The sequence below is a fragment of the Vipera berus genome (assembly GCF_964194415.1).
Source record: "Vipera berus genome assembly, chromosome: 5".
NCBI classification, from domain to species: domain Eukaryota; kingdom Metazoa; phylum Chordata; class Lepidosauria; order Squamata; family Viperidae; genus Vipera; species Vipera berus.
The window spans coordinates 46,086,265-46,102,639 of record NC_138207.1 but is presented as its reverse complement, the minus strand read 5'-3'; the positions used below and the strand labels follow the sequence as shown (position 1 = coordinate 46,102,639).

General features: G+C 39.1%; 2 protein-coding genes across 2 annotated transcripts; one reads left to right on the top strand and one right to left on the bottom strand.

Moving 5' to 3' along the window:
- Positions 1–655: 655 nt before the first annotated feature.
- AVPI1 (arginine vasopressin induced 1) lies at positions 656–10,285 on the bottom strand (the record flags this gene model as incomplete). Its single annotated transcript, XM_081329355.1, is given in 6 exon segments — positions 656–672; positions 675–805; positions 1,872–2,232; positions 2,914–3,004; positions 3,563–3,755; positions 10,024–10,285. Coding segments are annotated over 4 exon segments (543 nt in total). The 5' UTR covers positions 2,948–3,004; positions 3,563–3,755; positions 10,024–10,285.
- MARVELD1 (MARVEL domain containing 1) lies at positions 7,036–8,286 on the top strand. The gene has a single exon (XM_081330097.1). The coding sequence runs from the start codon at positions 7,113–7,115 to the stop codon at positions 7,638–7,640; it is 528 nt and encodes a 175-aa protein (XP_081186223.1). The 5' UTR covers positions 7,036–7,112; the 3' UTR covers positions 7,641–8,286.
- Positions 10,286–16,375: the final 6,090 nt, after the last annotated feature.

Here is a 16,375-nt window from a genome sequence, read left to right as displayed (position 1 = left end):
GAGCCAAGGCGAGATATGCACCTACCCTGCATATTTGAATTGATTGGTTGGACTTTTTTAGTCCCACTTTTTTTTTTGGACTGCACATGGCAGAGGACTGGGAGCTGCAGGAGACGGCTGAAAGAGCCACATGCGGCTCCGGAGCCGCAGGTTGCAGACCTGTGGGCTAGACAAAATATAACCACGCAATGCATAATGACCAAATCGGTTTCTCTAAAACAATTTGTAAAAGTAGATCAGGTGATGGAAGATATAGAAGCATTTATTAACTGTTTAGGTACACCACCTCTGAATAGCAGTAAGTTTGCATATGTGGAATAAGGAAAAGTAATTTCTTCTGCATTCCAATTGTAAATTTCTCAAAGATCTTTTTAGGAGAAAGCAGTTCTGGACTAGAGAGACATTTGAACTCTTCTTACATTTAGACAGGAAGCTTTATTAAATATACACCATAAATAGTCAGAATATGTAGTGTTTGTGCTTTGACATAAACTGATCAAGTCTCTAAATTAGCAAACCAAAGTGCTGGAGAGCAAAAGAATTTTTAAATTTTTTTCTGCTGTTATCTGCAATCATTTGTCAAACATTCTCCCTTTAAGGCTTCTCCAGGCTAATCTGATTACACTCAGCCACAATCATTGGCATAAGATCACAATCATTTTTCATTGTGTATGTAGCCACACCCATCTCATTTTCCTTCTTCCTATATTGGGAAGCAATGTAGTGGCCACTTCCATCTGCTGTCTCTATCTCTTTCTTACTGTCACCATGAACAGCAGCAGAAGATGTATTACAGTCTTCAATCCTGTGGGTCAACAAAAATCTCATTAAGAATTGCATTATACTCCTTTTTCTTAGAAGCAGACAATCAACATAATCCTTATGGAAGCAAAGCATTGTGATGCTAGTTTGCTAATATAACAAAGAGGAAAAATGCTTACAGCTGCTCTTCAACTCAATATCCTCTTGCTGTGTTAGCAGAAGAATATATTCTCCACATATTTTAGACAACAATACATCCATAATTTGCCATGAGTCATGCTGGTTAGAACTGATGGAAAATAAAATCCAAATAATCTCACAATGTCAGTTTACGGTTGATTTACAGCTTGTTTAGCCGTGATGGATATATTGTGCTTTAAAAAAACAACCCTTAACAATGGGAAGGGAGAAGAAAGAACTTGCCCAGGGTTGTTTATAGCAAGCCCAGATGGCAACAAAATTAGAAAAACAAATGTTTCTTGTGATGTTTTGATGCAAGCTCTGCCCCTTACATAATTGCACATCATAATGCAGCTTCCAAAAGGTAGAGGTTGAGTTGAAATATCACATGATGCATTTTATCATTTTATCTCTCCCTCTGCAGTTTCCTATAATTTTGCCTCTTCTGATCTGCAATATTGTAAATTATTGACTTACCTATTCCGTTATATGAGCTAAAATCTTTTTTTCCTTTCTGAAAGCCTTATAAAAATCTATTCTACATCAATTTTGTTACTACTGTAATATCCATGAATATAATTTAACAAGGTGGTTCAAGATTGGACACCTATTAAAGAAACTTTCCAAATACATGCTTTTATTACTGTTTAATACTTATACAATATCAATTGTATTAGAAATATATTCCAGTTGAATGGTTCACAGTTCACAACTGAATAGTGCAGCAGCTAAGTTTTACTTTCTAAATACATGCCAGAAAACCAAGAAAGTTTCAATTTAAAAACCCCCAAGCTAAATAAATTCCTTATACAGTACATTAATCAACTGTGAACCAGAATAAAAATATGTTCATACTCTTAGATGAAAGCAACTGAAGTTGCTGTACCAGCAATTAAGAAGCAGTATAAGAGCAAATTTCAACATCATACCTTAAGTGACTGAAGTGCTGTAGCTCTAGCAGCCTACTACTACTGCCCTTTCCAGATGGAGGCCTCCCATTGGTTTGCAGCTTCAGTTTTCTCTGCCTTCTGTGAAGCTGTTGTAAGGCCCGAGTAATGCAATGGCTTTCTGCACGCTCCCAAATTAGCTGAGCTCGTTCTTCTGCTTGCATATCCCCACTGCTATGGAAGAGATGACGTAATTGCAGTAACCCCACCCCCTGGAAAATATTGGCAGATGCTCTCTTTCTGGTACATGATTTAACGATTTGATTCTGTGGCAAGTCACAGGTAATAGAGGCTGGGGTTCCCATGGTGCTAGGATCTCTCCATATTGTAGTTAGTGGTGGTTCTGTAGAAGAGATGAAACCAGGAAGAAACAGATTGGTTAACTGTTCCCTTCCTTCCTATGATATCATAACCTGGATCCAAGGGGAAACAACATGCACAGATGTTTAATAGCCTTAATATGAGGTACCTATAGGTCAGAACTAAGTTTCCTTATAACACAGTTGGTCCTAATTACTCCCAGAAGATATGATTCCTCATAGAAGAGACAGGAATTATTTAAGTCATTAAGTCTTAACTCTCTACTCTGTGCAAGAATCCAAATTAAAATATCCATGACAGACTCCTTTCTCTACTATAGTGGTTATTCAGTTATGCAATATTTCAAGAGTGTTAATTCAGAGCTTTTCATTGTCTTAAGGCACTGGCATTATTCAGATGTCACAGCTTAATGTGAAAACTGTATGGAAATTCATATATAGTAGTAGACAGAATGTGTATTGTCAAGACAGGGCTTGCACATTTCCTCAATCAGCAGGAAATACGAGCTCCAGGTTATTCCACCTAAACTGAGATGAGTACCAGGGTGGATCCATTTGGGGTGGGAAGTTTTCTCAGTCAACAACAGGACAATTTTTCTCATCAGCCTTTCAGGTTCTGACATGCCTTGTGTTTGACAAAGCCTAGTAACAACAGCTACGATTTCCTATGAAAGCCGTACCCAACCAAATGCCCAAAAAAGTACCTAAGAAATGTGAGCAACACAAACGATGGACCATCAGCAATTAGAACCGGAGTCGTATTTGCTAAACTGGCAGATTATGTCAATGAGCCAACTCGATTAATCCGTCAATTTGGTTGAACAGGCGGCGTGGGGAGGGGGGGGGAAGAGAGAGAGAGAGAGAGGGCTAACACTAAGGTCTCATTTTTCAGGAGGTAAAAACTGCATCCTTTTACAATACTTAACACTTATTTGTTCTACAACACCGGAGTTTGAGGAGGCTAGTTTTTAGAAGGGTCCTGAATTACAGAGAGACCTAGGTTTGGATACATACTAAAGGGCCGAGTTTGAAGACCCCTGCACTAACGGGTAGCCTTTCAATCGAATGGGCCTTAACTGAATTCTCTCCGATATTCGCCACTGTCAGCTACCATTAATATTATATAAGAAGTACTCCCCGCGAGTCATTAAATCCACTGACTAATTTAGGGCAAATTCCTCGTTTCAGAGAACCCGACCCCCAGCCCCACGCGATCACTTTGGATTTTTGGCAGCAGAAAGGATGTCAAGGCGGCCATGCTACCCTAACTAAAATGAATTTCATCAAAAGGAATTTGTCTGAACTGTTGATAGAAAATCTTCGAAAGGTCTTTCGAACAGCATAAGGAATCACCTTTCTCCCCGCCCTTCTCCATCCCATCCAGAATTTTAGAACGGCAATCGAGGCTGAAGCCGAGACTTTCCAGATCTGCAGGCACTCACGGACCTGGCGTCTGCCGTCCAGCTTGGGGTCGCCGGCCCTTCAAAGGCTCTCGAAGATCCGCCAGAGCCTCTCAAACCGACCTCCGGCCATTCATACTCGGCTCCTGAGAAGATACGTTTGGCCAATGGAGAGAAACGACAACACACTTCTCAGCCAATCCGTTCCGCCGCCTCTTCTCCAAATGGAGAAGAGAATACTGTAATCTAGCGAATCGATTGAGGGCGAGGGCGGGACTGTGAGACCTCTTTTGGGAACACGTGGCAGGCAGGGTTATTGACGTCAGGAAGGCGGGAGTTAGCCTGCCGAGCGAGAGGACGTTGTAGCCTGGAAGTTCGCTTTCGGCGGGGCGCGTGTTTTTTGTGTTCAGCTCCTGCACAGACACTCTTACCTCGGTTCAAATACGGGCCGCCATCCAATATAAATAGACGGCCTATAACTGTAACTGCATAGCGTCACAGTCATGAGCTATTTTTATTTATTTATTTATTCATTCATTAAATTTATATGCCGCCCATTTCGCTATCGAAAACAACTTTGGACAGTTTACAATTTTTCTCCCCGCCGCTTCTCGGCTTCCTTGAGGTTTCTGTCCATTGGCTTGTGTTAAAAGTCCTGCTATTTTCACACAACAGTGTTAACTTCAGAGTACCACCAGCTTCTCTGACAGCCTGTTAGAAAAAAAAAAACAATCTGGCTAACCTAGCACCATGATGGCTTGATTCTTCCCATACTGACAGAAGAGAATATATGTAGCTCAGGGTTGAACTGTGGGGTCCTTAGCGCTCTTAGTTTTGTAGTTTCCTTGCAGACATTTCATTACCCAATTAGGTAACATTATCAGTGTTAGTAGGGACTGTTCTTATTCTTATATACTAGTGACTTGTCCTGTTAGCAGGGCTTTTTTTCTCATAGAACTCTCAGAACGGAGTTCCGGCACCTTTTTTGGATGGAACCTTGTAGGGTAGGCAAGGCGGGTTGTATCACATGTGTGAGTTCCGGCACCTTTTTCTTTTACAAAAAAAGCACTGCCTGTTAGTGGTGGGAGTAATCTTGTGATTCCTTGATTAGGCTGTTTACTATTAGCTCGTTTGCATTTGTAGTTCCTTCATTGGAATATTGTTTATTTCTTGACTGTTGGTCTGGTGTTAATTTTTATGTTAATCTCTGCTCTTATGAGTGTTGTTTGCTGATTGGGAGGTGTTTTGTTGTTTTTGTTTCCCTTCTGACTTTTTGAGTGTCTCTTTTGAGTGGTATGTAGATGTTTATCTCTATGTGCCTGTTGATGGTTGATTTGTCTGAAGGACAGGCTTCCGGGAATTTTTAGACTATTTGATCTGATATATTATGTTTTAGTACCTATATGTGGAAACTACCAGTACTTAACAGTAAAAACTGAAAGCTCAGCTTAAGAACAAATAGTCATGTTAAGCCACCTACTCTAGGTATTTTCCACATATAGGTACTAAAACATCATTTATAAAATCAAATAGTCCAAAAATTCCTGGAAGCCTGTCATTCAGGCAAATCAACCATTAGCAGGCACACAGAGATAAATAACATCTACATACCACTCAAAAAGGAAACAAAAACAACAAAACATAGATTCTGTGTAGTCATTAAGAGTCAGCACAGATTTGATCTCACATATTACCTTTGATATTTAACCACATGCAGCACATAAGAATTTGTTTGCAACAGCATATAAAAAACAAAATTAAGTTACAATGATACAAAGAATAAGCTCTTTTATGTTAATGAAAGGTTCAGTTGTGGAGATTATTTATTTATTATTTATTTATTTATTTATTTATTTATTTATTTATTCATTTATTCATTTATTCATTTATTTTCTATACAGCCCTTCTCCCGAAAGACTCAGGGCGGTGTACAGAGCAATAAAAAATACAATAAAAATACAATATACAGATCACGGCGGAAAGAGCGAAGGTCAGGAGCCATCCGGAGCTCAACCGGTAAATGATTCCAAAGGTCTGGTGTGCCCACAGAGAACGCCCTCCCCCTGGGGGCCGCCAGCCAGCACTCTCTGACCGGCGGCACCCTGAGGAGGCCCTCTCTGTGGGAGCGCACAGGACGAAGGGAAGTTGACGCCGGCAGCAGGTGCTCCCGTAAGTAAAAGTGAACTAGTGAAACAGAATTTAAAATGCATCATAGTAGACAGATTATGAAATTTACAGCAAAAAAGGAGTTTAGTTGGACTGGAATTCATCTGGGATTCATTTTATTTATTAAACTTCTCTGCTACCCATATAGCATAGTGAATCTAGGTGACTTAAAGTTATTCAATAAAATATCATATAAACATTAAAACAATAAAGACCATACATAATTTTAATTGTCCAAGCTGAAAGGAAGGGAGCAAAATTTGCATGGGGAGGAGGTGGGATTTGTCTTAATCCATTAACGACCTCCAGGATGCCACTCCCCCATTGGGGCTCCAGGCAGTTGGCAGAGCCAAGTCTCCAAGCCGTTTTTTCCAAGATCAAAAGGGTGGGTGTGGATTTCATCTGGGCAGGCATGATATTCCAGAGGCACCATAGCACAAAAGGCTGTCCTCCTGGATCCTGCCAGCTGAAATTCCTTGATCAAAATTTGAAGTTGCTATATGGAGCATTTATTTTCCTGACAAAGGTAACTTGCATTGGACTATAAATCCAAAATTTACTCCAGTCATTGCAGTTACAGTATACCTTGGTGAACAGCTCCAAGTCCCTCATGCTACAGCTTCTTAATTTAACAAAAAGGGAGTGGTTTTCAGATTATTTACGGATGTGATTAGATCAGCTTTAGTGTGAGACTGATAAAAGTTCTGCTTACAGCAAAAAGAAAGGAAGGCTTAAAAGATCTTCTAAGCCTAAGGATTATGCTTGTTCAAAATCAAAGTTTGCCTCTCTGCAATCTAAAGAATGCAACAGAATTTAAATGCCAGAGCAACAAATGAAGGAACTATTTGTACATTTAGCTTTACATCTTCAAATTCTTTCTAGAGAGTTTAATAAGTGACTTTCACTTGGCCCTTCTCCATGCAGAAGGGAGGAACTGAACTTGATGTCTGCAGAGTCCATGTTTTCTCTAGTAAATCTTTTTGGTTTGGCAGAGCCTTGTTGGCCCAAGTAGTAACAGAGCTAAGGAAATTATAATTCTAAAAAAGGCAGCCTTCAGAATTTTGTTAAAGTTCTTGGCTAGAGCTACAGGGGCAATGGAGAGAGGGAGGGAGTTGTAAGAGGAAGGAGAAATGAAATGTTCCAAAAAAAGGAGGGGCAAGGGTGGGAAAGGGAGAGCTAGAACAGGAAATTGAGAGGCCCTAGTGTAGGAACAACTGCTAAGCTGCAGATGTTTGGCAGCTGCAGACAGAGGAAGTGCCTAAGAGGGGAGTGAGATTTGCTCGGCTGAAGAAGGCACCAGAGGAGACAAGAGCTGCGGAGGACTTAAGTGGTATAACATGCCTCTTCCACCACCCCCTTCCTCACCTCCACCCCCGTGTCCAGCATCTAGAGAATCTCTGAGCCTGAATAGGCCCTTCCTACGAAGCCTGTTAGGAGGGCTGCGTATAGCGCAGCTGCTGTTGGGTGCTGTCTGCTGGGTAACTTTAGCGGCGCACAAGTATGAAGGCGCAACCTACTTTGCAGTTTTTGCAGCAGTCCTGGTGTGGCTTCTTACCTTGGCTCTCTTTGGGCTCAGTTTATTGGGCCGATGGACTCTGATGCCTGTGCTGGGGACCCGCTGGCTCCTAACAAACATTCTGCATGACCTGTTGCTTGGAGTGATTTTCTTCACGGCTGCTGCAGGCATCATAGGCTACAAGGCGCGGAGCATCAGCTATTGTACCCTGAAAGGTTACAGCCTGCCCTGCAGTTACACTGCCTACTTAACCGCTGCTATCTTTGCTGGTATAACTGCCTTCCTGTACTTGCTCTCAGGACTCTACTGCTTGGTACGGCGTTTCCAGGGGCACCATGATATCATCTGATAGATGCAAGAAGTTCAAGAAGTACAAACAGACTTTATTCAACTAGATGGATAAGCCTAGCATACAACTAGCCTATAGATATCTTGCTCCAGATGCCTTGTCACCTTCCTATGGAAAACCCGATGCATTCCCTCTTTTTTATGACAGTTATGAATGCTCTTACCTCCAGATGACTGATCTTTTCATCCACAGTTGGATGCATACTGTCATGACCCAGAAGCTAAAAGTGATGCATTTTAGTAGGAACACCTGGGAACCACATGGTGGAATGTTTTTTTTCTCTCTCTCTTTCTCTTGTCTTCTTTCATTTTGGCAGGAGGATTTTGATGGGTCTGGGAAGTTTTGATCTGATCTATACTTCTAATATATCTGATTGCTATAAGAAGAATTCAGTATTATCACCTTCTGGTATACAATATTGGTTTTTATTATTCATGCTATCCTGTTTTGATTCTTAGAAATGAAATGTTCAGATTTTATATCCTATGGGCTTCTTGAGGTTTTTGCTGTTGTTGTTTTTACCCAGGAACATTCTGTTTTAAACAGATATTTATATATAATTATTTACTGTAAACTTTTAAACTTTTGAATACACCCCTGATAGCATTTGTAGCATGATTATAGTAATGTGTTTTTCAGAAAACAGAGGGATGAAGCAATGGTGGGATTCAGCTGGTTTGCACCAGTTCGGCAGAACCGGTAGCTAATTTTTTGTTGCTGAGGCCCAGAATGGACTTCCAGAAGCGGCATCCACACAGAGAACCGGTTGTTCACATATTTGAATCCCACCACTGGGATGAAGGCTTCTGCCATCTGAAACTCTGTACCCTCTATTTGAAAGAGACGATTTTTAATCCCAGATGTATGCTAATTAAATTTAGAAAAATAATACATTTTGAATATGCTCAGAAATTATTTTTATTTATGGGTATTGTTTAATATGTCCCAGAACTAAGCTCTGCCTCCATGAATGATTACCACTTATGGGTTTCAATTCACAAAAGAATTGCTCAAATAAAACCTTCTGTGATCTTGCCCCATAGATGTTTCTGTATATATTATTATTATTTAACTTTGATGAAATCTCAGTCCATATTCTGCATTAAAGAGGCCTTTCCTAAAATTGTTTCCTTCAGAAGCGTGGGATTCTATTTCCCGTCTGAAGAGAATTGTAGAAATATTTTTGTCCAATGTTCTTGAGAGTACCAGATTTGGAAGCCCTTTTACAGCAAACCAATAATTATAAATAGGAGGTAATGTTCAGAGTAATGGGAGCGGAGGCCCTACCTAGAAATGGAAAGGAGTTACTGATAATTAGCTAAAGATACATTTGGAATTAGGGTGAATTATAAATTTTCTCTAGTTAACTCCTTACATGCTTTAAGTTTATGCAGGGTATTTTTTCAAAAACAGGTACCTTGAAATAAGGCTTTCCAAGTTTATTTCCTGAAGCCTCTGTTTTATGCAGACTTTCTAAAAATACTGAGAATTTGGATCTCAATAAAGATGTCTGACTAGCAAGGGACAGAGCTATTTTCCAGGCTCCAAGTGTGGTGTAGCTCCTTTGATGATAGTGCATTATATACTTTTGTTATAATCTGGAAGCGTTTGCAATTTATTTTGCATAAAACATTATATTCAATTCAACTTGAGGCGAGTGAAAGTACAATTCTGTAGTGCCTGAGAAATTCTGAATATAAATATGCAATTACCCACCCTCACTCCCCCCAATAGTAGTTTAAGTATCAGTACTTTAGAATTTGGCCAAAGGGAAATGGGTGGGAAATCATTTTCATAGCAACAAGAATTCTTGAACAGAAACATAATTCAGAAAGCTCCTGATAGTATTGGGATCCAGCATCAGGATTCAGAATTTCATGGAGAAATGGTAGTGCTGCCTGGACGGTATTACAGCCTGATACCTGTGATCATTCAAATCTTGTAATCAGAGTCCAAAAACAGTTACATCATATAATATTTCATTATGTTCATGGATAGTTACTCTTTGCCCTAGTTAAGAAGTATTTCTGAATTACAGATGTTTCTTGGACACAGAATATTTTGCTTTTTTGTCAAACGTTCTGAGCAGCTACCAAGACTGCCTCTGGAAAATTTCTATAATTATTGTGCTTCTATACTAATAGTGCAAATGGTGGAGCTGGCCCTCCCTTGACAAAATCTTCATTAGAAAGGAACTTTGTTCTAGCAGTAGCAAATGAGAAGCCAATTTAATAGTCCCTTTACTCAATGATGTCCTAGGACTGGCTTTAGGGGTTTCAAAATGACTGATCTGCTTGAACCTCAGCACATCAACCTCATCTACTTACCAAAAAGCTTGATTCCAGCCATTTTCATCTCTTTTACCGTGCTCAATAAAACATACCTGAGTGCACCCACATTGGAACATGAAGGAATGGCACCATGGTGATTACTTCACAGAGGAGGCATCCTTCTTCTCAGTCAGCTGTAGATTCTTCGGCCAGGATGTGTGTTGCTGCTGTAAAGACTGAGCCCAAGAGACTTATATGGCAATGTCATCTTCGATCCTGAGGTAAGATCCCTTGGATGTAGGAGACAGAGAAGTATTTTTTGAACAGAAACTTAGAGGCAAACAGAAGAGAGATCCAATTGAAAAAGAGTGTGGAAGGATATCTGTCATTGACACTTTAACAAAATCAAAAGCCTTATTGTAAGTCCAGAAAGATAAAACATTTGTTCAATTTATATTCCACCTTTCTTTTAAGAGCTCAAGGTGGCTTCATTTATCCACACAGCAACTAGCCCATGAGGTAGAGTGGTCTAATTAAACAATACAGGTAGCCCTCTACGTGCAACCACAATTAAGCCCAAAATTTAATTGCTAAGAAAGCAATTTCTGAGTGAACTGTGTTTCGTTTTGTGACCTTTTTGCCAAAGTTGTTAAGTGAATCATGTGGTCATTAAGCAAATCTGGCTTCCCCCATTGGCTTTCCTTGTCAGAAGTTGCTAAGCTCTCAAATTTTGATCACATAACTATGGGGATGCTGCAACAGTTGTAGGTTTGAAAACTGGTCACTTTTTTTAGTGCCATTGTAACTTCAGTCATTAAACAAATAGTTGTTGAGGACTACCTGTAATCTAATGAATTAATTTGGCTGCGCATCAACTTGAACCTGGGTCTCCCTCAGTCAAAGTTCAATACTTTAAACATTATCCTATATTGTTTTTGTAGAAGAAAAATTCTGCCCAAAGCCAGCTGTTCAGGTGCATCCTTGTCCTTGGACAGGCTATTAGTTGCATATAATAGTCTTGCTAATTATGCAGCAACGGAGGGGGAAGAAAGGAAGAATGGGACATTAGCTGTCTTCACGCAAGGTGAAATTGATTGGCTATTGGGAAAGAACCAAATGCCCATACCAAGAGTTATGGAAGGGCATGGTAGCCGGACAGTATTCTAGGAGGAGGAGACAGATATGATCAGTGAGGCTGATAGTTTTCATGTGGATTCAGTTACTTTTTTTTTCTTTGTAGGCATGAGGAAATTGTTCTGTATGGAGCCCTAATCTTCAAGCATGCTGACGCCAAGGGCAATTTGGCTCTATGCTACAGGCAGCCCATCAATCGAGGATTGCTGTGCCATCCTATCTACTAGGGATGGGAAGAGCAAGGGGAAATGTTGTTGCCACTTTTAGCTACTGTTAACATGCTCTCACCAATGTGCAATATATCTGGGAATGGCTATAATACCCATTAAGTTTGGACCATCTCATGTCACAATAGATTATTCTTGTTCATAAAATCTGGACAAAGGCATTCTCAGTAGGAGGAGATGCAAAGCAAGCTGTATAAAATACATTAAATATTTAGGGGTATTTGGATAATTTTCCCTTACATTCCAAAAGTTCCACTTCGGTCCTTATAGAAAGATTTCTGTTCCTGCATCAAATTCTAGATGTATTCTGTCTTAATAAAGATTACATTCCAGATCCTTTTCTTAATTCTGTAATTATCTCAGATTCTGCATAAAATTGTGTATAATGATCATAATCTGTTAAATAGCTCTGTTTTAAACATATATGCATTTTCCTTTCTAAATGCAGGCAGGAAAAAGGGAAAAACGTAAGTATGACAACAAGGAAAACATAAATTACAGAGAGATGAGGGGCAGTATGGGTAGTAGTAGGCAAGAAGCAACTCATTCATCTTTGGCTGTAAAAAAATAGCAATTAAAGATTAAATAACTTAGAATTTGCTAAATTCCACAGCACCAACATATACTGCCTGAGATTTCTGCCTTAGTTACTTAATGCTAGGACTGGCCCTGTGCCTTATTCCTGCAAGGTTGGTGTTCTAGATACTGTAAGACATAAAGGAAGAAATCTGATTTGGAGACTGCATGAACAATTATCTTTCATGAACTTAATGATTTTGTGATAACTTCTCTCTGCGTATGCATGACTTGTTTTCAACTGTTATCTTAACCTCTTAAATCCTCCTTGGCTAAGTTAGTCCTGCAATTAAGTATTAAATCCTATAGTGCTGTCTTCCAGATGGTACTTTACTTTTGAAATAAATGACTGGATGTTACTAATAGATGGATCATCTGCCAATGCATAATCATTTTTTTTAGAAAGACAAATGTGTAAATAATTGATGTGGATGGAATTTAATATATTGCTTTTGACTCACACTTGATCATAACCAGGAAAGAAAGATCCTTGGCATTTATAGTTTTTATTGATTTTGGCCCAAAAGCTGTTTGAAACATCACAGAACAAACAGGAGAAATGTCACAACAGATTTCACAACCTTCATGTTACTAATTTACTCAGAAACATTGGTTTTTCCTGCCATTACTTCATTTTAAGTTGGCAAGAAACTGACTTAATAGAATATTGCATGTCACAGATATAAGTGAATGCAGCCAGATAACTGGGTTGTTGTGGAAAAATAGGAGAAAGGAATATTAGATATTTTTGCCATGTTGAACTGTTTATAAAAATAATAAAGATGGGATATAAATTAAATAAATTATTGACTGCTAGATAGAGATGAATCTCAATATATATTACTTTAAACATTCAGGGTACTCAGTGATTTTTTTAAGGAAATATTTTGTTGCTGAAAACAGTTCTAATAGATTATAGAAATTAGTTAAGTGGCAGTAAAGATTGTAGCCATTAGTAATCAGGAAAATTTATTTATTTTATTTATTTTATTGCATTTATATACCGCCCTTTCCCTGAGGACTCAGGGCGGTTTACAGGGAGTTAATCAACCATACAAAAGTTAAAACCCAATTTAAAAAATATTAAATCAACCCTGTACTATTAAAAACCCCAATTAAAATGAATGTCTCCTCAGCCTGGGCCCCGGCGGAATGATCGGAGGTCGGGAGCAGTCCTCAGCTCCACCGGCAGCTGGTTCCAGAGGGCAGGCGCCCCCACTGAGAAGGCCCTATCCCTGGGTGTCACCCGCCGGCAATCTCTTACCGGCGGGACCCTGAGCAGACCTTCCCTGTGGGAGCGCACTGGGCGAAGGGCGTTTGATGCCGGCAGCAGGTGTTCCCTCAAATACCCCGGACCCAGGCCATGTAGGGCAGAGATGGGAAGTTATTTTCTATCATTATAAATATGTTGGACTATTATACTGGACAGGATCTGCTTTAAATTGGATGAATAATATGAGCAGCAAAAGCATAATAATTTGAAGCAAAACCAACAATACTTGCTCAGAACGTAAGTTACAGCACTGCATGCTGATGAACTTTTACACTCATTTATGATAGGAACCAGTCCACACGTAACAATGCCAGAATAAAATGCTGGTAACCCCACTTTGATCAAACTTTCTGGTGAGCTCTAGCTCATGGCTAGATGGTCACAGAAAGTGGAATTTATAGTTCAAGCGTTTTTCAAAGCAGTGGAAGTGAGATCATTTTCAGGAGCACGAGGGTAATTTTATTCAAGGAAGTGATAATGTTGTAATAACAAGATCAATTGTGATCATTGTGAGTAGATAATACAGGGCAGTCAGAGAATGAGGAAAATATTCAAGTAGAGTAAATACTTCCTTTTGAGGAATATTTTTGTATGCACTACAACTCATGAGATTGTTTACATTTCTAATTAAAATAATACATTTTAGCTGTTAAATCTTCATGTTTTACAACATGTATTTATGCAGAGAGAAACAGGCAAATAAAGTCTTATTGATCACAGTGAGTGTACTGTTGCTCTATGTGCCCTGAACGTGCTTTTCAAAGGCAACTGGACTTTCTTAGTTTTTTCTTGAAAACATTTAGCTTCTCATCCAAGAAGCTTCTTCAGTTCATTTCAAGCTTCAAACAAAGAAGCTTCTTGGATGAGAAATAAAGCGTTTTCAAGAAAAAACTAAGTTGTTTTTTGAGAAACACGTTTGGGGACAACCATGACCTGGATGATTGAGAATCTCCATAGATATATGCTTCGTGGACACTCATAGAAGTATTCTATAATGAGAGCACTCCAAATTATATCCCTATGTCATTGTGAAGACAGCAATAATTATTCAAGCTTCAGATCTTCCCTCCGAGTATTATTTTAATCCTGCAACAGCTTGTCAAAACCATTGTTTTTGATCAGTAGACAAGCCCAGACAGTGAAGAAAGGAATGAGACTCAGACTGCAACACTTCCTGACAGTCAGTGTGAAATGAGCTTCTAAGACAGAGTGAAGGATTCAAATAGGAAAACCGTGCATGAAAGAGCATTAAGACATCTTGAACAAAGCTGAAAGTTTTTTTTTGCATAAGAAGAGTCTTCATGTAAGGAAAAAGAAACTGACAAAAACCATGGAATAACTCAACAGAAGGGACCACTACAGCAGAAATGTACTTGAGCCATTATGAGGAAATGCTGAAACTTATTACAGGGCACACAAGTTACTTTTCAGGGTTCTGACAGCAACAATAACACCATATAGTAAAGTAGGGGACAGCAAAACTCCAAGAAAACTCAGGCTAGCTCTCACATAAGTAACAGAATGCCTTACAAAATTTAAACACTCAGGAGTTAATATATTAAGGTCCTACAGAAAAAAGAATTCTGAATTAATTCATTATAAGATGAAGGACTCTAGAGTGAATATTATTGATCAATATCTACAATGCTGATCCCCTCTGAGTTGGTAGGTAAATGTTTATCAGGTTCAATATCTACAATGCTGATCCCCTCTGAGTTGGTAGGTAAATATTTATCAGCTTTTCCAGCCTAGGACCTAAACCTAGTCACCTAGGTTGTTTCTAATTTAGGTGGCCTAATTTACTGCAGATAAATAACTGGTAACTGGTAAAAAATATTTCAGTAAAAGGATGAATTGGGCAATTATGGCTTGGAAAGGGTTAGAAAGATCATTTAGGCCCACCCTCTATAAAATGCAGACATTGACCTCAACAGCATCTTTGATAGCCAGGGACAGGCCACCACCCAAAATAGTCTGTTAAAAAACTCAAATTGTTAACTCTCCTTCCTTGTAATGTTAACCCACTTTTTAAACCAGTCTTTTGGAACTAAGCAGTGCCCCTGGTCTCTTCATGATAAGCTTTCAAGGACTTGAAGAGAGCTACTCTGTTTTTCAAGGCAAAACATAACAAATGCATCCTACTATTCCCAATTTTTTCTTCCAGGTCCCTTATCATTTTGATAGATCTATTTTTGACCCCCTTCAGTTTACCAATGTTCTTTCTAAAATGCAATACTCAGAACTATATGTTCTATTCTAGGTGCAGTCTGACTAACGCAAAACAGAGGAACAAAGACATCTTTTCATATGGTTTCTTTAATTATAGTATATTGATGTAGGCTAAGATTAAATTTGGTGTTTGTTTTGCAGCTCTATTACACTACTGGTTCATATTCATCTTGTAATCCACCAAGATATCACAATCCTTTTGATGTACTGCTGCCCAATTTGCTTCCTTTTTCTATAATTGTGTCTTTTTCATCCCATAGGATTTTGCATTTGTCCCTTGAAATTTATGTGCCATACATTGTCTAGAGGTGACTTGCTACTTTCTATCCATTGTTTCAGTTTTCAAAAATTATTCTGAATTAGTCTTCTGAGCTATTTGCTATCTCAGTTATGTTTGTATCTTCTGTAAATTTGATAAATGTATTTTTTTAATTTTCCGTGCAAATCATTTTAAGCATGTTGAATAGCTCAGGACCTAAAACAGAAGTTTGTCGTTCAACACTTTGTTCCAGCTTGATGCCGAGCATCAACATGCTTTTGATTATGATTATTGAACCAACTATATATCCATCTAATGATAGCATAGTCCAACTCGTATTTTCTACTAAAATATCATGGAATACTTTTATCAAATGCTTTGCTAAATAGGAGCTATACTGTGTGTACTACATACTCTTAATTGGTTTCTGAATCTAAGAGAAATTTAGGTTGGTTTGACATAATTTAATCTTGATAAACCCATGCTGCCAGCCAAGGTGTTCTTTTCTAAAGGCTCACATACCAACTGCTTAATAATCTTACTAGTATGGCTTCCTGTAAAATCTAAGACCCTATCTACTGAATAACTTATTCAAGTCATGCCTCTGATGTGTGACGTTTGAGCAGTGGCGTAGCGTGGGTTGTCAGCACCCAGGGCAAGGCAAGTAATTTGCGCCCCCTGACCCGCTGGGCTGCCGCTGCACTGTCCCTCCCCCAGATAGTCCCTTGCTCTGCACCGCACCGCACGCCTGGCACCCCCCCTCCACA